This window comes from Tachyglossus aculeatus, chromosome X1 (assembly GCF_015852505.1).
Source record: "Tachyglossus aculeatus isolate mTacAcu1 chromosome X1, mTacAcu1.pri, whole genome shotgun sequence".
Classification (NCBI taxonomy): domain Eukaryota; kingdom Metazoa; phylum Chordata; class Mammalia; order Monotremata; family Tachyglossidae; genus Tachyglossus; species Tachyglossus aculeatus.
This window is the reverse complement of record NC_052101.1, coordinates 110,413,807-110,438,163: the sequence shown is the minus strand read 5'-3', so window position 1 is coordinate 110,438,163 and position 24,357 is coordinate 110,413,807. Positions and strand designations below refer to the sequence as shown.

Here is a 24,357-nt window from a genome sequence, read left to right as displayed (position 1 = left end):
CTACAGATAGATCCGTATGTGCTGTGGGGAGTCATTCATTCAGTCATATTTATTGAGCACTGTCCTAAGCGCTTGGGATTGCTTGATTGATTCCCAAGTGTCTGGTACAGTGCTCAGCACACAGTAAGTGCCCAGTTTTGACTGATCGGTGTGGAGTTGCTGCTTGATGCGGGCTGAGGGACACCTAGCCTTGCCTCTGTTGTGGCGGGGGGGGGGGGGGCAGGTAAAAAGGAGTACGAGGTGGCTCCCCTCTTGTCTGAAAGAGGAAAAAGGCTGGGTTTTGGCCCAGGTAGACCAGCCACATCCTCCACGTGCTGCCCACACCCCCTCATCGCCAGCAGGGCCCAAGGTGGCCCCGCCCCCGCCCCACCAGCTGCTCGCTGATTGGCCGGCGGCCCCGTCCGTCCGAGCGCGGTCGGGTTCCCCCGTTGCGGGCGGAAGTCCCGCCCAAGAGGCGCTGGTCCGCGCCGCTCACTGGCCGCGCCGGCCGTCAGTCTAAGGGGGCGGGCCGAGGAGGCGGCGGCGGCGGCGGCGGCGGCTTCGCCTTCGCCTTCGCCTTCGCTCCGTTCGCGACCGGGGTCGCGTCGGTTTCCGGTTCCGCGGGGCTGGCGGGCGGCCGGGGGTGGGGGAGCGGGAGCGGGAACGACAGCGGCCGCCGTGAGGAGAGCCACGGGGGGGTGGGGGGCACGCGCCAGCCATGGACAATCAGGTGAGGAGCGGCGCCCGCCGTGAGGGGCCCCGGGCGGGGGCGGGGCCTGAGGGGGGGGGGCGCTCCCGGCCATGGCCCCCCGCCTGGGATGCCGATGGGGCTGGGAACCGACCGAAAGTTGCGTCGTCTCCCCCCGAGCTGGACCCGGGTCTCCCCCCCGGGCTTTTTGTCTAAAGTCCCCCCGACTTCGGCTGGGATCAGGGGGCGACCACCGGTAGCCCGGCCCCGCCGCATCACCCCTCCGCCCGGGTCCCCCCCCCCCCCGGTTTCGGAGCGAGGCCAGCTACCTGCCGGGACCGCCTCAGAAGCCCCAGCCGGGCCCCGGCGGGTGGGCCGAGCTTCGGCCGAAAAAGTAGCGGAGGAATTTCAGATGCGCATTGTTTAAGGTGCGGTGGCGAGCGTTGAGATGGGGAGGCTGCTCCTCATGGCTGATCCGGGCTCCTGCTGCCACCGGCGCGGCTCGCAGGAGTCGCTTTGTGCTTTGGAGGCAGGCCCAGAGAAATCCTCATCATCATCAATCGTATTTATTGAATGCTTACTGTGTGCAGAGCGCTGTACTAAGCGCTTGGGAAGTACAGATCGGCAATATATAGAGACAGGCCCTACCCAACAGTGGGCTCACAGTCTAAAAGAAATAGAATGGCTCTTTAAAGTCAGGCTGGGGGCGGGGGGGCCCACGTGTGTTGTCCTCTCCCTTAAGGTTAGGTGTCCGCAGTGCCAGCGGGGTTTCGCGTGAGAGCTAGAGTGTGGAGTTGTGTTAGAGGTGAGCCAGAAAGATTGCGTTTTCCCAGCCTTTTGGGGAGCGATCTATTGATGGTTTTCCAAAGAACTCGAATGAACGGGACGTGGCAGAGCCGACGCTCAACTCCTTGCAGTTTCAGGCCCTCCGCTCAGGTTCATCCTTTGGGGAAATTACCTCGGTAGCCCCGTTGAAGTGCAGTGTGATGGACCCCCATTGCTACCATAAAGCCATTGTACTGCACATAGTAAGCGCTCAGTAAGTACGGTTGATGATGATAAAGCCCTCGCCAAGGGAGAGGGTCGATTGGAAGTTCCGTCTGGTCCCCAGTGATGCTGGCGTTCCCGCTTAGACTTTGAGCCCCAGTGGGGGACGGGGACTGTGTCTGACCAATCAATCAATCGTATTTAGTGAGCGCTTACTGTGTGCAGAGCACTGTACTAAGCGCTTGGGAAGTACAAGATGGCAACGTAAATCGGATCGTCTGGCATCTGCGCCAGCACTTAGAACAGTGCTTGACGTATAGTAAGCACTCGACAGATACCATGGAAAAAAAAAGCCTGAGCTACTAGGCAGGGGCTACCTAAGAATCAATCGGTGATATTTATAGAGTGCTTACTGTGTGCAGAGCTCTGTACTAAGCGATGGGGAGAGTAGCCAGCGCTTGAAACAGTGCTTGGCACACAGTAAAGGCTTAACGAATACCATGATTATTATTATGACAGTACAGCAGAGTCGGTAGAACATTCCCTGCCCACAGCGAGCTTACAGACACATGATTTAGCATTTGAGAATGTCCGCTACCTCCTTCTGTTCTATTTTAAGCTTTAAATGAACGGCCGATGAGAGATGATTGTTCTTTTCTGTCCCGGGGAGGTGCTGCCGTTACTGCTGGCCCAGGAGGTTCATTTTTTCCTTTCCCCCACCTAGCCGATAACTTTGTTTCCCTACACTAGAGGACTCCGTTAAGATTTTTTTGGAGCGGCTGCATCAGGTTGTATGAAATTGCTAGGCAAGCCATGATTTTAATTGTCTTTAATTCACTGCCAGTTTTCAAAGTGAAGTTGTTGCGGATACCTTTAAGGCGGGCCCTCTTCTGTTGCTTTTCTCCTCGTTGTCCCTTCACCCCCACCCACCATCAGTGACCTGGGAATGTTGGGCAGAAAGTGGAGCGACACCAGAGCCTGGGAAAGGGGTCCCCCGAGTTTGGCACGGGCCACCAGTTATCTTTTGCAGGTCATAGATAGCTCCGGGGCTAAGCTTGGGAGATTTAGCACTATAAACTTGGTAGCGTTGGGGTCTTTACTCCTCTCATGGTTCTGGTCTGCTGGGAAGGTGTCTTTCCACCTTTATTCATATATCAGGAAGGGAAAGTGCCTCAGTCCTGCAATTATGTATTGTTCTGGCCGAATGACTCCCCAGAATAGTCCCATTATTGTCCCCGCATGTACAAAGTTCTGCGAGGAGAGTTCGAAGGAGTTAGGTATGGAATCACGCTAAAGGGCCATCGAAGCTTTCACTCGAATGCTTTGGGCCAGCCTGATCCCAGCCAGCTAACCGATTTTGATTCCTCCCTGCAAAGGGAGGGGATTGTTGCATTGGAGGAAATTAGATGCCATTGTAAAAATTCAAGGCATAATTACACCAGTTGGTAACGTGTGAACTCCCAGAGGAAAATGGAGCCGTTGAAAGGAATCCCCATTAGAAAACTATGGGAAATGTTTTAGGTAAACTTGTCCTTAAAGACTCGCCCTGTGGGTATTGGGTTGGGGCAGGTGGTGTTTTTCTGCTTAAGCAATAAGGATCCAGTTATGGAAAAGCTTACTTGCCCTTATCCAAGATTAAGAAACCCATTTCTGGAAGAAATGCGGCAAACCTCGCCCCAGTTTTTTCTTTGGAGGGCATTTTGGCCAGAAACTCTACAGCTGGGTAAACCTTTGTGAAATGAAGCGGATTACTTTTGTCCCCCGGCTGTAATGTCGAGGTACGGCCCTTAGAAGCGGTTTTTCCCCACGGCACAATGCAGATGGGCCTGTTAATTCAAAAATGGACTCACGCTGCCACCCATCCTGCCCCGAAGAGTTTTTTTAGGGTATTTTAAGTAGCACTTTGGTCAGTTTTATTGTTTCTTTGCTTCCCAGTAGCATGTGGAATGAGGAAGAGTAGCACCGTAAGAGTGGATGGAGCTGGTCCTGAATTTGCATTTGTGTGGGATTCCTTTTATTTTTGATTGCTCTGTGGCGATGGAGCACTTATCATATTCGGAAATCAAGAAATGTTGACTGAATATAGCAAACCACAATACCTCTAGTCAGATGCTCATGCCCTTTGCGTGCGCTACCTTTGACTCAGATTCTGCCTGCTGACCGTGGTTATAATTACCCCTGAAGTATCCTGCTGACCAACCTTGATTTTTTTTTTCCACTCCTTTATTGATCCCTGACCATTAAAGACATCTGAAGTCCAGTCTAGTTTGGGAAGGGAAAATGGCTCAATGTGTATCTCTTGACCTTATTTTGAAAATATGATCCATATACATTCTAGAAAATGGATTTGAGAAGTTAATTGGAAGTGGTGGTCACTGGATTTTTAGCATGATGCATCATCAGCTGACCGAAGTACTGCTTTCACCAAACAGTATTGATATCTTGAAAGAACCTACTAAGCACTCTTCCCCTTTCAAGAAGCCACAATCCGAGTCGTTTCTAGTTTGTCCATGTTAATGGAAGGAAGGTGAAGCGTGAATAAATGAAATTCTCAGATCGTTCCAAACTTCACCCTATTGGCTTAACCTCCTTTTGCTACAGGGTGGGAGTCCTCAGGGTCTGTGCACCCCTCCCTTCCCCTAAAAACAAACAAAAATGGGCAAGCCGTAGATGACGCCCCCTCCCCACCCCCCCAAGCTGGCTGGTACTGATCTGTCAGGGCTTTTGCTTTGCCCAAGCAGCCAGTGGTGTTGCCTCTAGCTGTAAGGCGAAGCAGCAAGGTCAAGACTGGAGCACTAGGTAGATCGGATCAGTGCTACATTGGCCAACTCGGAGAGATGCTGGAATTATACTGGGCTCAGCAACGAAGTGATTACCTACTGTGGTCTTAAAACCTTTCCGTTGGGGCTTTGTCCACTCCCCCTTCCCTCTTTTGACTAGATTGCACGTATTCACCTTCGCAGTATGTGTATCGTATGAAGGGCATTCCCGAAAAGTGAATAATAATAATAATAATAATGGCATTTATTAAGCGCTTACTGTGTGCAAAGCACTGTTCTAAGCGCTGGGGGGGATACAGGGTAAGCAGGTTGTCCCACATGGCGCTCACAGTCTTAATCCCCATTTTACAGATGTGGTAACTGAGGCCCAGAGAAGTTGTGACTTGCCCAAAGTCACACAGCTGACAAGTGGCGGAGCCGGGGTTTGAACCCGTGACCTCTGACTCCAAAGCCCGGGCTCTTTCCACTGAGCCACGCTGCTTCTCGGATCTGAAATCTACTCGAGAAAATAAGGCTCTTAAAGTTGCCTTGTTAAATTTCAAGAGGAGAACAGCAGCACGCCTGGTGTTTAATTTGGAGGAAAACATTGTATGATTCAAGAACGCAGACTTGGAAATCTTGAGCCCCTTTGCCGAGGTGTCTTGTGCCCCCTCCCCCCAATAGGTCACATTGCCTTTCAGCCCCGCCATTTCTCAACTGAAAATAGCGATGAATCGTTATTCCTACTGCCTCTTAGGATTGGGAGAATTAAACATTTCGGTTAAATTGCCTGTTGAGGCACAACTGTTAGCACTTAATACAAAGTTATGCCCCCTGTGGATGCTGAGAAAGGACTTGTTGATTCATTGGGTAATAGTTTGAAATAACATGGTATTATTATGAAGCATCCCTCTCCAAGGATTTCAAAGTATCCTGCAGATTTATTTTGAATCTAATCCTGTTAGCAATTTTGTAGCAAGCTTAATCCCCGTTTTAGACGTGAGGACAGGGGAGTGGGGCTTGTGATTTTAATATGGTAATTTTGTTAATATGGTTAATTCTCAGGCCTACAGTTAATACGCTTGCAAATAAGAATCGGCAAATGAGATTACGGCCCAGGTATTTACCTGATGTCATTCGAACGGTAAAAATATTTGGGGATTCGTGTTAAATAACGACCATCAAATTTGCTTAGGAAAATAAATTGCCCTTTGTTTTTTGCTGCTTTTATAATCAGTAATCAATAATTTGCAAATGTAACTTAGAGCCAATATTTTAATTGCTAACCAAGATAATGAATCAGTAGGGTCTAATGAGCATCTACTGTGCGCGTGGAACAGTGTTGCTTATGGCTGAACAAGGATCGTTCTCTTTCCCTGTGGGTGACTTTTTGGTAGACTGAATGAGAGTGATGATGAGCGTGGCTCAGTGGAAAGAGCATGGGCTTTGGAGTCAGAGGTCATGGGTTCAAATCCCGGCTCTGCCAGTTAAATAATAATGGGTACTAGTGAAGTACCCAGAAGGCAAACTAGGAGTATGACTCTTTGGGGTGGCAGCTGAGCTCAGCTCTGCTGCTGTTGCGTTCCTGTGGTTGCCGTGTCAGTTAAATGCCTCCTTCTCCTTCTAGTGCACTGTACAGGTGAAGCTGGAGCTGGGACACCGAGCCCAACTGAGGAAGAAACCCACCACCGAGGGCTTTACTCATGACTGGATGGTGTTTGTCCGAGGTCCAGAGCAATGCGACATCCAGCACTTTGTGGAGAGGGTGGTCTTCCGTCTGCATGAGAGCTTCCCTAAACCCAAGCGTGGTGAGTCGTGTGCTTTATTGGAAGGCAACCAGTCAGGCTCTAGTAATTCCCCCACCCCCCCCCACCCTCTTCTTGCTTTCTGAATGGTATTTGAAGCGCTTACGAGGTGCCAGGAACTGTACTAAGCACTGGGATAGATACATGATAATTGAGTTGCCCACGTAGGGCTCACACCCTTAATCCCCATTTTACAGATGAGGAAACTGAGGCCCAGTGAAGTGACTTGCCCAAGGTCACACAGCAGACAAGTGGCAGAGCTGGGATTAGAACCCAGGTTCTCTGACACTCAGGCCTGGGCTCTATCCCCTAGGTCACTTTGTCCCTCTGGCACAAAAGTGGCCTCATAGTAGTAGTACTACTTCCTGAGTGCCCACGGGGTGCAGTGCACGTTTTTCCTGCCCACAAGGAGCTTACCCTCTCACGGGGAAGATACACATAAAAAGATTCACAACTGGAGTGATCAAGATAAGTAATTGTACAGTTGAATAAACACATCTACACATGTGTCGAGGTTGGGTATAAATAAATAGCTAAGTTCTGGAAAGTACTGGTGGGTTTGTACAGCTTGGGGCGTTGGGAAATTAAATGTGTCCCCTCGGTGTTTTTTTTTTCCTTTGCTTTTAAATAGTTTCCTAAAGGGCAACAAAACCCACACTCTGTGCACAGGAGATTAGGCAGGATGGAACCTCTCATCTTTTTCATTTTTTTTCTTTTAAATTGGTGCATTTGAGCATGCCTTCTTCTCCAGGCAAAGACAAAGAGGAAATATTGACTGCACCAGCAGAGGTGTTTTGGTTTTTTGTTGTTGTTGTTTGGTGTGTGTGTGTGTGTGTGTGTGTGTGTGTGTGTGTGTGTGTGTGTGTGTGTGTGTGTGTGTGTGTGTGTGTGTGTGTGTGTTAAGAATTTTTAACTTTGAAATTGTTAAAAGGCAAATGAGAAAAGTGTGAATTGGGGGGGTGCAAACAGTGGGAAGAGATTAAAGTCATCCAAGGCTGCCAAACCCCTCCAAATTTTCTCATACCGTTTTTGGAAAAGCCACAGATTAGAAAAGGAATTGCGGAATAGTTATGAACTGATTGTACCTGCTTTTCCAAAACTGGCATTTCTGGGAGTGATCTGGCAGCCTTGAGAGTTATTGGCTTGAGTTGAGATTCCATTCAAGTTGTTCCTGGATAATCACTGGCAAATTATAAAATGATGATGATGATGGAGTCCCCAGTTGAGAACAGTGACGAGCCTCACCTTGGCTCTGGGGCTTCAGGCCCGAGGACCAGTGCAGAGAAATTGATTATTGGGCTGGTGGTTTGTGTAGCGCCACTCACACTTTCTTGTCTCTGCCAGTCGTGTCCCCTCGGGACATGGAGGCAGAGAAGCAGCGTGGCTTAGTGGATAGAGTCCACGTCTGGGAGTCAGAAGGACCTGGGTTCTCATCCTGGTTCTGCCGCTTGTCTGCAGTGTGGTCTTGGGCAAGTCACTTCTCTGCTCTGTGCCTGTCACCTCAGATGCAAAATGGGGATTAAGATTGTGAGACCTATGTGGGACAAGGACTGTGTCCAACCTAATTAGCTTGTATCTACTGCAGTGCTTAGCACGGTGTGTGGCACATAGTGCTTAATAAATAGCATTTTAAAAAAAGCCAATAGGCAGTCAGGGGCACAGCCTATGGTGACATGGATGTGAAGACCTAGGGCCCAGATCTCCTGGTTCCCAGAGCCGCTCCACTCCCCCCCCGCCCCCCCCGCCCCCCCGCCCCCCCCCCCCCCCCCCCCCCATTTTTGGCTTTGTATTCTACTATGTAACCTGCTCTTAGAGCCCTGTGTTGAGTGACCTTACTTGGGTTTTGGCAGGCTGAAATAGTTTTTTTCTTTATGGTATTTAAGTGCTTGTTATGTGCCAGGCACTGTTCTAAGCACTGGTGTAGATCCAGGCTAATCAGTTTGGCTACAGTCAGTCCCACATGGGGCTCACAGTCTTAACCCCGTTGTACAGATAAGGGAACCAAGGCACAGAGAAATGAAGTGACTTACCCAAGGTCACACAGTAGACATAATAATAATAATAATAATGGTACCTGTTAAGCGCTTACTGTGTGCCAAGCACTGTTCTAAGTGCTGGGGTAGATATACATTAATCCGGTCGGACACAGTCCCTATCTCACATGGGGCTCACCCTCTTAATTCCCATTTTACAGATGAGGTAACTGAAGCGCAGAGAAGTGAAGTGACTTGCCTGAGGTCAAACACATGTGGCAGAGCTGGAATTAGAATCCAGGTCTTCTAACTCTCAGGCCCAGACTCTTTCCCCTAGGCCACGCCGCTTCTCAATTGTTGAGCAGTTGTACTCCTCTATGGGCGGTAAAATTTCCCCAGAGATCACAGCTCAGGGAGCTAGCTTCAAACTGGAATTTCTCAAGGCTTAGAGCAGGAATCCTTTGGCTGCCTCCTGCGCTGCTCTGCACATCAGTTTGGTGCCAAAATCAAAACTGCTGTGCCATTTCTTCCCCTTAAGAAGAATCAGGAAGGAGTAGAGCCACTTGAGAAGGGATCAGTGCCCCAGAACACTCATACCTCTGGCAGTTGGCCTAGACTCTCTTTGCCCAGTAGACGCTGGCACAGGCTGGGAATCCGGGACCCAGCTTGTCTTGGTGCCATGCAGCTGGTTCCCTGGCTGCCTTTAAAGGGTGGCTGCAGCTCTCCTTTCCTCGGGGGCATGGCGGGGTAGGGGCGGGGTGGTGGTGGTGGTGAGGACGGGGAGTAGGCTTGTGGAGGAAGAAGTAATAATAGTAATAATTATAGCATTTGTTAAGCGCTTACTTATGTGCCAGGCACTGTAGTGAGCGCCGGGGTGGATACTGTCCCTGTCCCACTTGGGGCTCACAGTCTCAATCCCCATTTTACGGTTGAGGAAACTGAGGCCCAGAGAAGTGAAGTGACTTGCCCAAGGTCTCACAGCAAGCAAGTGGTGGAGTCGGGATTAGCACTCATGATCTTCTGACTCCCAGGGCTATGCTGTATCCACTGTGCCTTGCTTCTTCTCTTACATTCATTCATTCATTCAGTCGTATTTACTGAGAGCTTACTGTGTGTAAAGCACTGTACCAAGCCCTTGGGAAAGTACAACAGTAAACAGGCACATTCCCTGCCCCCAACGAGCTTACAGTCTAGAGGGGGGAGCTGCTGACCATTTGCATCCTGTCCTTTATTGACCTGTTTTACTCCTGGATCATTAATGTCTTTGTGTTCCGGTGTGGTTGCATGGATGTGTGTTTTTAATGTATTTACTCCATCCCTTAAATTTGTTACGCTTAAGGGACATGTCCTGGATTATATGAATATCATTTCCTGAGTTAAGGGCTCCAAGTTGCTTCCCATTAGGGTAGCAGAGTAGTGTCTAGTCACCAAAGTTTTGCTCTCTCCTGAGCCTGGAGAGATTGGACGAGGAAGCAGTAAAGGGAGGAAATGGCTTCAGCCGCACCCTTCCTCAGGAGTGGAGTGTGGGCAGAAGTTCTGGACCAGGCGGCCACGCGAGTCCCGTCCGGGGCCTGCCGGGGATGGACTCATGACCGGGGTGGGCTCCATCCTGCTACCTGACCCCACAGCAGATAAGCAACCTCTCCCTCCCCTTGTACAATCTTTAGAACATTGGCAAGATTATGGGAGTTTCTCCGGAGGGACGAGGTACCCGAAGACTGCCTCTTCCAAGGAGCTTTTCACCGGCGTGTTATAGTGGGAATGTTTTTGATAGTTGCATTTTCAACCGGTTTCATCGTCGACTTGGTTATGAAAATAGTGATTGCATCTATTAAAAGTTTACTGTGTGCTAAGCACTGGGGTAGATGGACGGTCATCAGATTGGACACAGTTCCCTGTCCCACATAGAGTTCCCAGTCTGAGGGAGAGAGGACAGGTGTTTTGTCCCTATTTTACCAACAAGGAAGCCCAGGCCCGGGGAGGTTGAGTGAGTTGCCCAAGGTCACACAGTAGGTAAGTGGTGGACTAGAATCCAGGTCTCCTGACTCTGGCCTGTGCTCTTTCCACAGCCCCACTGACACCCCCTTCCCTCCCATATCCTTCTTTTTTGTTGTACGAATAAGTCCTCAACCACTCACACTGTGAGCCCCCAGGTGGGGAGCTTCCTGTAATTACCCCAGTGCTTAGTACAATGCCATGCGTATTCTAAGTGCTTAACAAATGTTACTAATAACAATAATAATAACGATTTGCCTTATGTTTTGGCATAGTTTGTTTTCTAGCAATATATAAAGTTCATTCTGGGATCAGAGCAAAATTGGCGATTTAAAAAACAATAGATGGGAAAATGTCAAGCGGGCAAATCCCCCCTCAAGAGTGTGGTCTTTTCACTTGAAGCACACTGTCCAGACCAAAGCGTGACTGGCAGGTCTCTCTTATTCTGAACTCCTGTATGCCGGGGTCAGGAAGAATGGTTAGTAAGTGCTCATTAAATACCATAATTATTAAAGTAAAGCTGGACCACTGGAAAGACAGCGGGAGCTCGGCCAACCGGCAAGCCACTGTTCCGTCTTTCGCTTTTTTCTTTGAGCGGCGTTTTGTCCTCGTGCCCGTGCTGGGCCTGCTGTGGCCTGTAAGGCGCTGAATTGGCCAGGGCAGAATATTTGAAGGTTTACCTGGGGCCTGAACACACTGAAGTCTTTTGAGGAGGCAAGTGGGCGGAGCATCAAGTCACTCCTTTTACAGAGTTCCATGAGGGAACTTTGGGTTTATCCCGTTTCTTCCTACCTCTCCAGCTAGATAGAATTCAGTCTTCTGGAGGCCGAATGCATTTGCAGCACTGACTTCTTTTGTCAGAAAGGCCCCAGAAATAGGAAACCTGAGGTGATGAACTCTTACGATAAGCCATCCCCTTATGTTTTGACTTTTTTTTTTTAAACCTGTTAGTTTTAGTTCATGTCCAAGGCCCTGCTTCCCAAACATGGATGTTTGCTTCCCTTTCAACTCATGTATCCGTTTTTTTCCTTAGGAAACTGTGGATTTACCACTGCCTAAAGAGAGCTCAACCTTTTAAAACTGTTTATCATTAACAGGTCAGAGATTCTATTCAGGCAGGGTATTGAATCCCTGTTGCTGGAAAGCACTCTGAGCTCGGGTTAGGTAGCATTATGTCTGAAAATGAACATGTCTTCTGTTTCTCGCTGCTTTCAGTGTGCAAGGAACCCCCTTATAGAGTAGAAGAATCAAGCTATGCTGGCTACATTATGCCTATTGAAGTCTACTTCAAAAATAAGGTACAGTCTTGCTCTCTCTACCATTTTGCTCACGAGATGGCCGAGTCTCGCGCAACAGAACAACTCTCGAGTTACCTGACTCGTGGGGCTTTGGTGTCTCTGTTTCTGATTACTTACTTTAGAAAATCGATCTCGTCTCTCGGAATTGACTCTTTAAAAGTCCGCCAGCTTTCTGCCGGACTTCTGAGGGGAAGCATCTTGGCATGCCTGCAGAAGGTGAGGGTGGCATCGACGAGGGCGGCAGAGTGATGTAATTCACCATCAGGGCACCTTGACAGGCTGATTTAACACTTTGAATACACATTCTGCATGAATTTGGGCACAAAGGAGAGTGCTAAAATGTGTTTTAAATGCTAATGAATGATGGGAACTGGTGCACAGATATTTCTTGCAAGGCAAATTGCAATTAAATCCCAGCCAGCTGAATTTTAGGCCTATTTCTGCAGCTATGCATTTCATTAGCGACCACATGATTTGAAAGCATATATGGAAATGAGCTGAGTCCTGTAGTACCACACTGCATTGTTTAGAAGAGAGTCATGTTTCAAATGGAAAAGGCTTTTCTGTTGACTCTTTTTGAGAAGTCCTGGGGCCGATCGTTTTATGTTTGGTCTCAAGTCCTCGGATGGCTTGGCTTTTCAGCCCAAAGAGGGTTTCTAGATTTTGGTTGGGTCTCTGGATCGTACTCCTGCAGTATAACCCTTGACACCTCTTGGCTGAAGCATCTCTCGGGAACCCAGAAGCCTTTTTCTAATGATGACATTTCATATTCTGTTCTAGGTGGGCCTTTTGTAATTAGTGGGGGTTTGGCCCTGTTGAAATAGAGCCTCTAATTGCCTGTTCATTGTTTATTTTACAGGGGTAAACAGACTTAATGCATGATGGGTAGACCTTTCTTCTTTCATGCTATTAGTTTTAAGTAGCTTTTGCACCGTATGCTTAAATATTTTCAGAAAATTCCGAGCCCTTTTGTTTTTATTGTTCAGTAAGAACCCTTTATAATGTGGAGGTTGTGGGGTCAAGGAGCCTCTCTTCTCCCCTCCCGCCCCCCAAAACACACACACACACACACACACACACACACACACACACACACACACTTCATAAGGCGACTTCCATTAAATTTAAGTACGCTATTGTGGCCATGCTGAGCATATGCCATAGTCCCTGGGCTGCCTGCTGTTGCCTGTTGAAAAATGGTTTTAGTGCAGTTCAGGTGGCCTGTTGTGACCATCTCAAGTCATCATAATGCAGCTTTGCCAAGGGGGTGTGAGGAGTGTGAACAGCATCTTTAGAAAGGACCACACAGGGCATGTGGTGAGACCGTGGCATATATGATTCCAAACAGCATAACCAGGGGCTTCTATGTCTTTTCTAAGGCACTCTGGGGAAGTAGTATCTTTTTTTCACTTTTGTCTGTAGATGTCAGAAACAGACACTTCTGGGACTGGGACTCTTGCGGCAAAAAGGGACGGGGGCTGTGGGCAGGCCACGGTTTCTGCCTCCCGAGCTGGAAGTGAGCAGGGGTTGGGAGTCTGGAGCCTTGGCGACAGAGCTCAGGTGGTCCTGTGGGGCCCACAGTTGAGCGTGGGCAAAGAGAACTCCTTGTATTAGGCCCCGGTGTCCAGGGAGGGCCAGAGGTGAGGCGGCGGCGGAGGAGACGCTCCTCGTTTGCCACCTTTTGCTTTCTCTTCCTTCCCTTCTCTTCCTCCCACTTTGATTCCCTTGCTTCCCGCCTCCCACTCCCTCCATTTCCTCCTCCCCCGTCCCGCCTCCAAAGCTCCACACCCTCCAAACTCGACCCTTAAGTTTGCCCCCATGCTCAGAATGAAAAAATGGCATCCCTGCTCTCCTCATTAAAAAGAATAAAGGGTGTGTCAAAATGTCTCTGATTTTGCAATGCCAGGGTCATCTGTAGTGGTCCCCAGCCTCCCAAAGCTTTTCTGAAATCCTAGAGTGTGGTGGGCTGGGGACAACCCGAGCCTTGGCCACCCCATTGGTACCAATGTTATGGCCATGGGCTCCTCGTTGCCCCCTGTGCCCTATGACTTTCCCAGCATATGGTTTCAGCTGGACTGTTCAGCTACAGACATCATCTGGGGTCCTATTTTTCCCCCTCTCTTTTAACTTTTCTAAGTTTACCTGGGAGTTGGAGGAGAGGTGGGTGGCACTGTTGGGTTTTGAACGAGGGCAGGGGAGGTGGATAGGAAATGTGTAGCTCTTCCTGGCGTACGGCTCCGAGAAGACCCATAGAGATGGGAAGGAACCAGAGGGATCTGACTGACTGCTCACTTGATGACAGTGAAGTTGGCGAGCAGAATTATGAGAGATAAGGGAGGCACAGACTGATGGAAAGCCAAGAAGAAATGCAGTGTATGGTCTGTAGTTTGAATTTGACATCCTCTAGGCTGTCAGCTCATTGTGGGCAGGGAATGTGTCCACCAACCTCTGTTATATTGTACTCTTCCAAGTGCGTAATGCAGTGCTCTGCACACAGCAAGCACTCAGTAACTACGATTGATTGATATCTCTAAGGAATTAAGAGCTTTTGGTGGGGAACATTTTAGGCAGGGAGGTGGGTGAAGAGAAACCTAGAGCCTGGGTAAGTCTGAGGTGCTTAGAGCTTGAAGTTCTCTCTTGGAATGGATGGGGAAGGTGGAGCTTGGATTGGCAATCTTATGCATGTAGGTGAGAGGGCCAAAGGAAGAGACAGAAGTTGTCTTGAGTGTGTGTGGAGAAGAAAGAAAAACCATATCTAGGACGAAGGCACTTGGGCATGGAAGGGATTAAAAGAAAGAACCACTAACCGATGCAGAAAGGAGAATCAAAGACTAGGGGACACCAGAGAGAAATTTGCTCCTGACATAAATTGGAAAGGATTTTGAGGAAGGAGGTGGTTGGTCATTGGAGTCAAAGGGCATGAAGAACCGACTGGAATGAGTCGGGAGAAGCAGCGTGGCATAATGGAAAGAGCATGGAACTGGGAGTCCGAGGACCTGGGTTCTAATTCTAGCTCCACCACTTGCCTGCTGAGTGACCTTGAGCAAGTCATTTAACTTCTCTGTGCCTCAGTTTCCTCAGCTATAAAATGGAGATTAACTACCTGTTCTCCCTCCTACTTAGGCTGTGAGCCCTGTGAGGGACAGGGACTGTGTTTGACCTAATTAACTTGTACCTACCCCAGCGCTTAGAACAGTGTTTGACACACCGATGTGTAACAGATATCATTAAAAACAAAGATGGATAGTAGGCTCTTGAACTTGGAGAAGTAGCGTGGCGTAGTGGATAAAGCACGGGTCTGGGAATCATGGCTGCCGTGTGACCTTGGGCAAGTCACTTCACGTCTCTGTGCCTCAGTTCCCTCATCTGTAAAATGGGGATTGAGACCGGGCCCCATGTGGGACATGGACTGTGTCCAACCTGATTAGCTTGTATCTACCCCAGTGATTAGAACATTGCCGGGCACACAGTAAGCACTTAGCAGATACCATTAAAAATAAACAACAAAAAACTTGGCAGTGAGGGGCTTGATGGAAAACTACGTGACTCTTCTTTGGGTGGTGTGGTAGTGACAAAGCTGGACTGGAAAGGGGAAAAGTGCGGGGTGGGAGCAGTCTGTTGATTTAATAAATGGAGGGTATTGGTCCTGTGATCGCCTAGGTTCTTGGGTGGGTAAAAGTAAGTGTGTGTAGATGGGGGAGATCAACTGGCAATGGATTTCTTAATCCTTTTGAGACTAAACTGCATGCCCACAAAAAATAAAGAAGATTGTTTGGCCCCAAAGAACTCTCAAACAGCTATAAATGAGGCTGATATGTGGGGGAAAGAAATTTGAAATAAATGTTATGAAATATCCTATACTGGGTTGTCAGACATGAAGATAAAACAGAGGTTGAGCAATCTCTAGAGTCCATCATGCTGTACACAGGACACCTATTATTGCTCTCTCTCATGTTGAGGAACCTATAGAAAGGGCACCATGCAGATTCACAGAAAAGGCTCTACAGTGGAAACATATTTGAACCGCACACATCTTAGGCTGTGAGCCCCATGTGGGACAGACTGTCTAACCTGATGATCCATATGTATCCTAGCACTTAGTACAGTGCTCGGCACACAGTAAGTGCTTAATACCACCGTTATCATTATTCATGATAATGAACAGTCTGTACTCAAGGGGCCTGCAAGAAATCATTCCTCTGCCTGAGAAATACCAGCCATTCACAAAACAGTCTCAAATATAAACTTTCTTCCTACAAGCCATCTGTTTCCTGCAAATCAAAGGTCATGTTTTTGTTCTGCTGTTGCATTTGTATGCCTGCATTCAGTCAAGTACAAACGTTGTCATTGAGGTGTCCCTTTAGGCCCTGATTATCACTTTGTATTTTGTCTAAATTTAGCACAGCTCCAACATTCCCACTGAATTGCCACTTTCGACCCTCCTTGCCTGCACGTCGGTTTGCATTGGGCCGAAATGTAATCAAGCGCAAACATTTCCCTTTAGGCCTTGCACTTCTGGCGTGTCCCTGCAAGTCGGTGTACGTCTAAATTCCATTTGTTTCCTCATCTACAAGCAAAAACCATGCTTTGGTTCCATATTTGCAGTGACTTTGGTGCAGTGCAGAAATTTCCAGGGAAAGACATTCCCGATCATTTCTCGTTACTGTCCTTTATGTAAGTCATCAGGCATTGTATTGTACGCTCCCAAGTGCTTAGTGTAGTGCTCTGCACATAGCTAGCGCTCACTAAAAACCATTGATGATGACGATAGTTTGGATATTACGGGGTTTCTACAGTTCAGTTCCCATCTCATTGGGCCAAATTCCCCCCGCCCCCAACTAGTCTTGGTGAAATACACTAAAACGGCATAGAGGCGATCATTTAACAAGTATCACCATAAATAAAAAGGATGCGTTGACTGTGAGAAACAGTTCTGGCCTCAAACTTGAATTTGCCTTACAACAGCATGATTAATCTGTTAGCATCCCAACGATGCTGAAGCAGAGAGCAGCATGGCCTAGTGGATAGAACAGGGGCCTGGCAGTCGGAAGGACTTGAGTTCTAATCCCGGATCCACCGCTTGTCTGCTGCTAACTTCTCTGAACCTCAGTTGTGTCATCTGTGAAATGTGGAATTAGAGTGAGCCCCATGTGGGGCAGTGACTTTGTCTAACCTGATTGACTTGTATCTTCCCCAGTGCTTCCTACAGTGCCTGGCACATAGTAAGTGCTTAAGAAATTATTGTTAGTATCATCATGGTCTTGGTTACTTGGGCAAGTCACTTAACTTCTCTGTGCCTAGGTAGCCTCATAAATGGGGATTAAATCCTACTCCCTCCTAGACCATGAGCCCCATATGGGATGGGGACTGTGTCCAACCTAATTATCTTGTCTCTATCCCAACGCCAAGGTGTCAAGCACTTACTATGTGTCCAGCACTGTTCTAGGCCCTGGGGTAGATAGACGTTAACATGGGGCTCACAGTCTAAATAGAAGAGGAAAAAAAATTCTTAATCCCCGTTTTACAGTTGAGGAAACAGGCACAGAGAGGTTGTGATTGGCCCAAGATCACACAGCAAGCAATTGGCGGAGCTGGGATTAGAACCCAAGTCCTCTGGCTCCCGGGCCCATGCTCTTTCCAGTAGGCCATACTGCTTCTCTGGAGTGCTGCTAGACCAGGTGTGGTTCTGGCATTTCTGTATTTAACAATAAAGATTCACATAGCTAGCACCTCACAGGCTTAAAATTTGTATTCCATCTGAAATGTAAAGGTCCTTTCTGCAACTCAACACTAGCATATTTGGACTGCCTCTTGGTAGAATGATTGAGGTGACAAACTCCAAAAATAATCCAGTTTTCCTGAAAATCAAATGTTTGGCATGGACTGTAGAGATTTCAGGTTAGAAACTAAGATTTATCTTAGGGAGCCTTTAAAGTTTTTCATATGGAAAAATGTGTGGGAGTAAAAATCATGTCCTCATAGCTCGCATCCTTTGTGCTGGATGCCAAAATCTGTGCCGCCCCATGACATTTTCCACCAATAACAGCAGGAAGAGTAAATTGCAAGTTTCTGGATGAAACAAGAGAAAATGGTGCTAATTTATGGTATAAAAGTTTACAAAAATAAATTCTGAAGAAAAACTTAGATGTAAGTGTTTTTGGGGAAAATGGTCAACTTTTCTTTCTCCAATCCCCTATTTCAGTGTCCAAGACCCTGTTTCAGCTTTCTACATATCTCAGGCATTCAGTAAATGCTGCTGAAGATGATTTTGAGGCAAAGTCAGGGAGAGATGTGTCCATGGAATCACTATAGGTCAAAGATGACTCGACGGCATAAGACAAGACAAGCATATCCTGCTTGCCTCAAATCCTTTTGAAAGAAAGCCTGAACGGCCTAGTTCTAGAAGAAACATGAACGATCTGGCAGCAAGAACCAACTTTGCCCCCATTCCATGTCTGCAGAGCCCCATATACATTCATCAGGTTTGCGAAGACAAAGGAGACCAGGTTATGGGCAAACGTGGTGGGGAAGGAGCAGTCATTCATTCATTCAATCGTATTTATTGAGTGCTTACTGTGTGCAGAGCACTGTACTAAGCGCTTGGGAAGTACAAGTTGGCAACATATAGAGATGGTCCCTACCCAACAGTTGGCTCACAGTCTAGAAGGGGGAGACAGACAACGCAACAAAACATATTAACAAAATAAAATAAATAGAATAAATATGTACAAGTAAAACAGTCATGAGAAAGTGTGTGTGTGTGTGTGTGTGTGTTGGGTGGGGGGGTAATAAATTGTAATAAGCAACTGGAAAGTGGCTGGTGGCTGAAAGATTGCAACTAGGCCATGGAAGATTGGTCAGTTTTGGACAGAGGAGAAAATGGCTGAAGGAACAGAGGCGTAAAGTTACATGGAACCCGCCTGATTGGCTTGGGAGGGGGCAGAAAGAAATACTTAGTTGTTGTTTTTTTGTTTGTTTTTTAATGGTACCTATTTAAGTGCTTACTATTTGTCAAGCACTGTACTAAGTGCTGGGATAGAGACAAAATAATCAGGTTGGACACAGTCCCTGTCCCACATGAGTCGCATAGTCTAGGAGGGAGTAGGATTTAATCCCCATTTTACAGATGAGGTTACCTAGGCACAGAGAAGCTAAGTGACTTGACCAAGGTCACAGCCAACCAGTGCAAAGCTGGGATTAGAACCCAGGCCCTCTGCCTCCCAAGCCTGGGCTTTTTCGACTAGACCACGCTGCTTCTTGGTGGTTTTGATTGCCTCTTTAAAGATGGGGACCAAATAAAAAAACTCCCAAATCTGGCATCTAAATGAGGAGTGTTCTGAGGCAAATAAGAATTGGTGGAGAGAAATATCTCCTTTTCTGTTTATTTCAAGAGCCTGCTGTAGTTTTAGCATGAATCAATAGTGTCTCAAAGCAACCGCTTCATTGATAGCTAGAGGACTCGGAGACAGTTTTCCTTCTGTATGATTTGCTATAAGGAAGGGATTGGCATGAAAAAATACTAATAGGCAACATAGTTGTCATCGATATTTTGGCATTGAAGTGCTTAGGCGGAAAGGTGGTGTACCATTTTTCTCCTATTGATTTACTAGACTAATTTACTGATTCATTTCCAGACGGGCCAGGAAATAGGATTTCAGTGCAAAAAACTGGGCCCTCTTAAAGTACTGAACTCATTGAAGTGGTTTTGGAGGGGAAGTGGTAATGAGGCAAAAGAATATCCTCCTGTGTCTCCAAGAATGAATTGGACTCCGGGGAGCTTGCAATCATTCCGTGTATTTGGGCTGTGGCTCTTGTCAAATTTGTTGGAAGAGAAAAGACCCAGGTTTGGTCTTGGGACTACTTGGAAGTTAGACTATTTTTGGAGTCCTGGAATTTCTGAGCTGCTAGGGAGAAGACTGCATGGCCTAAGCTGAAGGGATAGCCATAACTGTTTTGGACTTAACATGTCCAAAACAGAGCTCTGTATCTTCCCACCCAAACCCTGTCCTCCCCCTGACTTTCCCATCACTGTAGTCGGCACCACCATCCTTCCTGTCTCACAAGCCCGTGACTTTGGTGTTTTCTTTTACTCCTCTCTGTCATTCAACCCACATATTTCAGTCCATCAATAAATCCGTCGGTCCCACCTTCCCAACGTAGCTAAATTCCGTCCTTTCCTCTCCATTCAAAGTGCTACCACGTTAATACAGTCACTCATCCTATCCCACCTGGATTACTGCATCAGCCTCCTTGCTGACCACCCAGCCTTCTGTCTCTCCCCACTCCAGTCCATTCTTCACTCTGCTGCCTGGATCATTTTTCTACAAAAACCATTTAGGACACCTCACACCACTCCTCAAAAAACTCCAGTGTTTGCCCATCCACCTCCGCATCAAACAAAAACTCCTCACCATTGGCTTTAAAGCACTCCACCACCACCTTACCCCCTCCTACCTCACCTCACTTCTCTCTTTCTACAACCCAGCCTGCACACTTCACTCCTCTAGTGCTAACCTTCACACCATGCTTCGGTCTTGCCGTGGACCCCTAGCCCACGTCTTGCCTCTGGCCTGGAACGCCCTCCCTCCCCAAATGGGCCAGACAATCACTCTCCCCCGCTTCAAAGCCCTACTGAAGGCACACCTCCTCCAAGAGGCCTTCCCAGACTAACCCCCACCTTTCCTCATCTCCCACTGCCTTCTGCATTGCCCTGACTTGCTCCCTTTGCTGTTCCCCCCCACCTCCAGCCCCACAGCACTTACGTTCATACCTGTAACTTTATTTTTCTGGATTGATGTCTGTCTCCCCCAATCTAGACTGTAAGCTCGTTGTGGGCAGGGAATGTGTCTGTTTATTGTCATACCCTCCCAAGCGCTTAGTACAGTGCTCTGCACGCGGTAAGCGCTCAATAAATATGAATGAATCATCATCATCAATCGTATTTATTGAGCGCTTACTATGTGCAGAGCACTGTACTAAGCGCTTGGGAAGTACAAATTGGCAACATATAGAGACAGTCCCTACCCAACAGTGGGCTCACAGTCTAAAAGGGGGAGACAGAGAACAAAACCAAACATACTAACGAAATAAAATAAATAGGATAGATATGTACAAGTAAAATAAATAAATAAATAAATTCATAATAATGATGGCATTTATTAAGCGCTTACTATGTGCAAAGCACTGTTCTAAGCGCTGGGGAGGCTACAAGGTGATCAGGTTGTCCCACGTGGGGCTCACAGTCTCAATCCCCATTTTACAGATGAGGGAATGAATGAACTGCGTGAACTCAGATCAGCTCTTCTGGTGAAAGCAGAATTTAGTGGCATGGCATTTTCACTGGCACTGCTTCTTTAAAGTTGGGGAAAAAATGGAAATTGCATGGAGCTATTTTTTCTAAACAAAACGCTTAATGAGTTCCTAGAGTTGCAAAGTGAGCAAAAATAGAAAGGATTGGGGAAGTCTGAGGTGGCTAAGAACGGGTGAAAATTTGTTTTTGAAAACAAAAGAATCACACATCTAAGACTGCCTGTCTCCTTTCTCCCCCAAAGAACAGTTTTCCCCAGTACGGTCTATCTCAAAGTGAAGAGCAATCTGTGTATTATTAACAACGGTGGAATCCCTGTCCGTTGATTTGGGCATGCCCAGTGATAGTGGAGTGCCCAGCAAGGGCACTCAAAAGAACAAACAAAAAGAACCCTGAGACGCAATTGACGTTAGATGATGGCAGTCAGGGTAATGTGATGACGTTATATGGGTGCCATCTTTTGCAGAAGTCTGCCGAAAAATTTTCCCAGACCCAGAGCGTTTCCTCAGGACAACCTACCTCAGGTGCTCCCCTTTCAGATCCCTGTGAACACGGGGGCCCCATTCAGCCTGCAGAACCAGATAGCAGGAGCCAAGGGGGAAGAAGGCGCAGCACTGAAAAAAAAATATATATATATATGTGTGTACACTCCCCCCACCCCCGACATGTCGGCGCCTGTTACTGTTTTTGTACCAAATGGGGACAGCCCGGCATAAAGCTGGGTGACTGGCCACCCTAAATGGTAGTGAAGGGGAAAGGAGTAAAGCCACTAGATAATAGCTGTTCAGAGGACCCACAAATCTCCAGCAGTCCCCACCCAGAAGATTCCAGAGCCCCCAGTGAAATGCAGTCCCCACCCCGACATACAATGAGCGTGAAGAGAATCCTACTGAGAAACTATGAACCAGATAAAGAGCAAAACTGGAAAGTGACCGGGAGATGGAGAGCAGATTTCCTCACTTAAAAAAATGAATGACACATGATTGAAGAGGCTCACCCTGTCAATGTCTGAAACTCGGAACTGAGCCAGAATGATGCCACTTTCCTTCTCCTTCAAATGAAATTGCATTCGAGCTGGGTTGGGCTAATTTATTAAATGGGAACTTAAATCTCCCCAATTAAGAGTGACTCCTTGACTCTACCATAAAAGGGTCATTGCCCATAAACTGTTTTCTCTTCCCCTCTCCTTCACCCCTAGAAAGCCAGGTTGTCCTGAGGTTGTTGATTTGGTGCGTGTTTCCCCATGTAACCTCTAAAGGCGAAAGGGGAATTTGAAGTTCAGAAGAGGGGCAGGCCCACTCCTTAACTAAAGCTTTTAGTCTCTCTTTCCTTCCAGAGTGCTAGCTTCTGGCGGTTGCTATGTGATGAGTGGACAATTGGCTGGTTTTATGCAGCTGAGTGAGAATGGTCTTACCCATAGATTGCAGTTGCTTTTTAAAAACTAACTAATGGCCCAGAACAGAAGGGACATTGTGTGAATAGACTTGGGTAAAGGTCAAAGTGCCATATAGTTGTGACAAGCCAGTATGAATGTTTCCTAATTGTGCCCCCTGGTTTTTGTTTTTGTTTTTCTTTTTTTTGGTTTGGTTTGGTTTTTAATCCTTAGAAAAGTATTGTTTGATTTGAGATTCCTGAAGCATATGTGTTCCTACAGGAGAATGTGGCTTTATAGAGGCACTTGGACAAGATCAGGAAAAAATATACATATTTTAGTGGTATTTAAGCACTTACTGATTGCCAGACACTGTACTAAGCTCTGGAGTAGATACAAATTAATCAGTTTGGACACAGTCCCTGTCCCACACAGGGCTCTCAGTTTTAATTCCCATTTTCCAGATGAGGTCACCAAGGGGCACAGAGAAGTGAAATGACTTGCCCAAAGTCACACAGCAGGCAAGTGGGAGATCTGGGACAAGAACCCTGGTCCTTCTGACTCCCAAGTCTGTGTTCTGTATCCATTAGACCACGCTTCTATTTCACAATAGCTTTTGATTTTTGTGGTACTTATTAAAAGTCTCAATTAGGACCACCTATCTCAAATAACATGCATCATTAGGCTTCTACTTTGGAAGTTTTGAACTGGTCGGCAGAAGTGAGGGTCTCTCCCCACCTTCCCCCCTACCCTTTATTGAGTCCGCAGCTTTTTGAATAAGGTCTGAGTCCCCTGGGGTCGAGTGGCTAGCCGGTTAACCAAGACTCTGGCCTTAAAAGGTTTTAATTTTTTTTTGGTAGAATGTGATAGGAATGGGGTGTTTGTAAAGGCATCTTGTAGTGTGAATGGTTTGGGGTATGCTCTAATAAGAATTTTTCTGTTGCGGGTCTGAATGACCTATCCACATTTACAATGCTAGTAATTATGAAATGAAGAATTTTCCCAATGCAGTCCTGATCTGCATGATGGAGAGTATTATGCATTCTGTTTGATTTTTCGGGCCAATTAGCTGGCACCTTGTAGCTAAAGGGAAACGAGATGAGTGTGTTCCGACCAGGTCCGGCCGGTGACCCTACTAGAGACCGGGGAGGAGCTCTGCTAATCAATCAATCAATCGTATTTATTGAGCGCTTACTGTGTGCAGAGCACTGTACTAAGCGCTTGGGAAGTACAAGTCGGCAACATATGGAGACAGTCCCTACCCAACAGTGGGCTCACAGTCTAAAAGTCTGCTAAGTAATGTGGTCGGGCCAAAGGTGGGTGGAAAGCTTCCTTTGAAGCCACAGTCCCAGCAGCCTGCACACAGAGTGGAAGCACCACACATCCCTGACTCTGGCAAGCGGAGAAAACTTACATCATATCACCGACTCCGAAGCTTAACTTAAGAGAATTTCACTTCCCCGTTGGAGAAGGCAGGGAATGCAGTGTCGATTTGTAGTTCGGCCCTTCCTTCGGAAATGCCCCCCCCCCCCGCGCGGGGTTTTGCAGCAGGTGAGCAGTTAATGGCTTGGGCCCAAAAGGGAAGGCAGGCCCAGGAGAGAGGGAGGCATATCTTAACAGACGCAGGGAACTTTGTTTTTTTCCAGAAGAAGGAGCTCTTGCCTTCCTTCATTCTGCTATTATCTCAACTTTCCAATGGAAACATTTATCATCCTAGTAGTGGGCCACTCCCCTCAAAACAGTCTGCTTATATCAGGCTGACTGTTAGTGAGGCAGCCATCCAGCAAGAAGAAGGCGTGGGGGAATGCAGATCCAAAGTTGCCAGTGAAGGCGGTGGTGGCTGGGGGAGAGTGGCTAAGTAGTGGGTTACATAATAACTCCTCTTCTTCTTTTTCTTCTTCTTCTTCATGCATTTATTCAGCGTGTACTGTGTGCCAGACACTGGGGTAGCGACAAGGTCATCTGATGGGACACAGTCCTTGTCCGTTATGAATCTATCTTAAACCCAGTATACAGAAAAGCCAGCTGAGGCCTGGAAAGGTTGTGACCTGCCTAAGGTCACATAGCAGGCCATTGGCAGAGCTGGAACTAGAACCTGGCCTCCTGATATCCAGTCCCGTGCTCTTTCCACAAGGCTCCGCCTCCTGATGGGGGCAGTTAATAAAGCAACCACAGGATCTAAGTCCTAAAGGAA

The 24,357-nt window shown here is 47.5% G+C and overlaps 1 protein-coding gene across 1 annotated transcript in view; it reads left to right on the top strand.

The window, feature by feature from the left end:
* The first annotated feature begins 631 nt into the window (after window positions 1-631).
* The window catches only part of MLLT1 (MLLT1 super elongation complex subunit), a 71,060-nt gene continuing 47,334 nt past the window's right edge, over window positions 632-24,357 (top strand). The window contains exons 1-3 of the mRNA XM_038772960.1: window positions 632-709; window positions 6,041-6,221; window positions 11,402-11,484. Of these exons, the coding sequence (XP_038628888.1) occupies window positions 698-709; window positions 6,041-6,221; window positions 11,402-11,484 (276 nt within the window). The 5' untranslated portion in view covers window positions 632-697. The remainder of the gene's footprint in view (window positions 710-6,040; window positions 6,222-11,401; window positions 11,485-24,357) is intronic.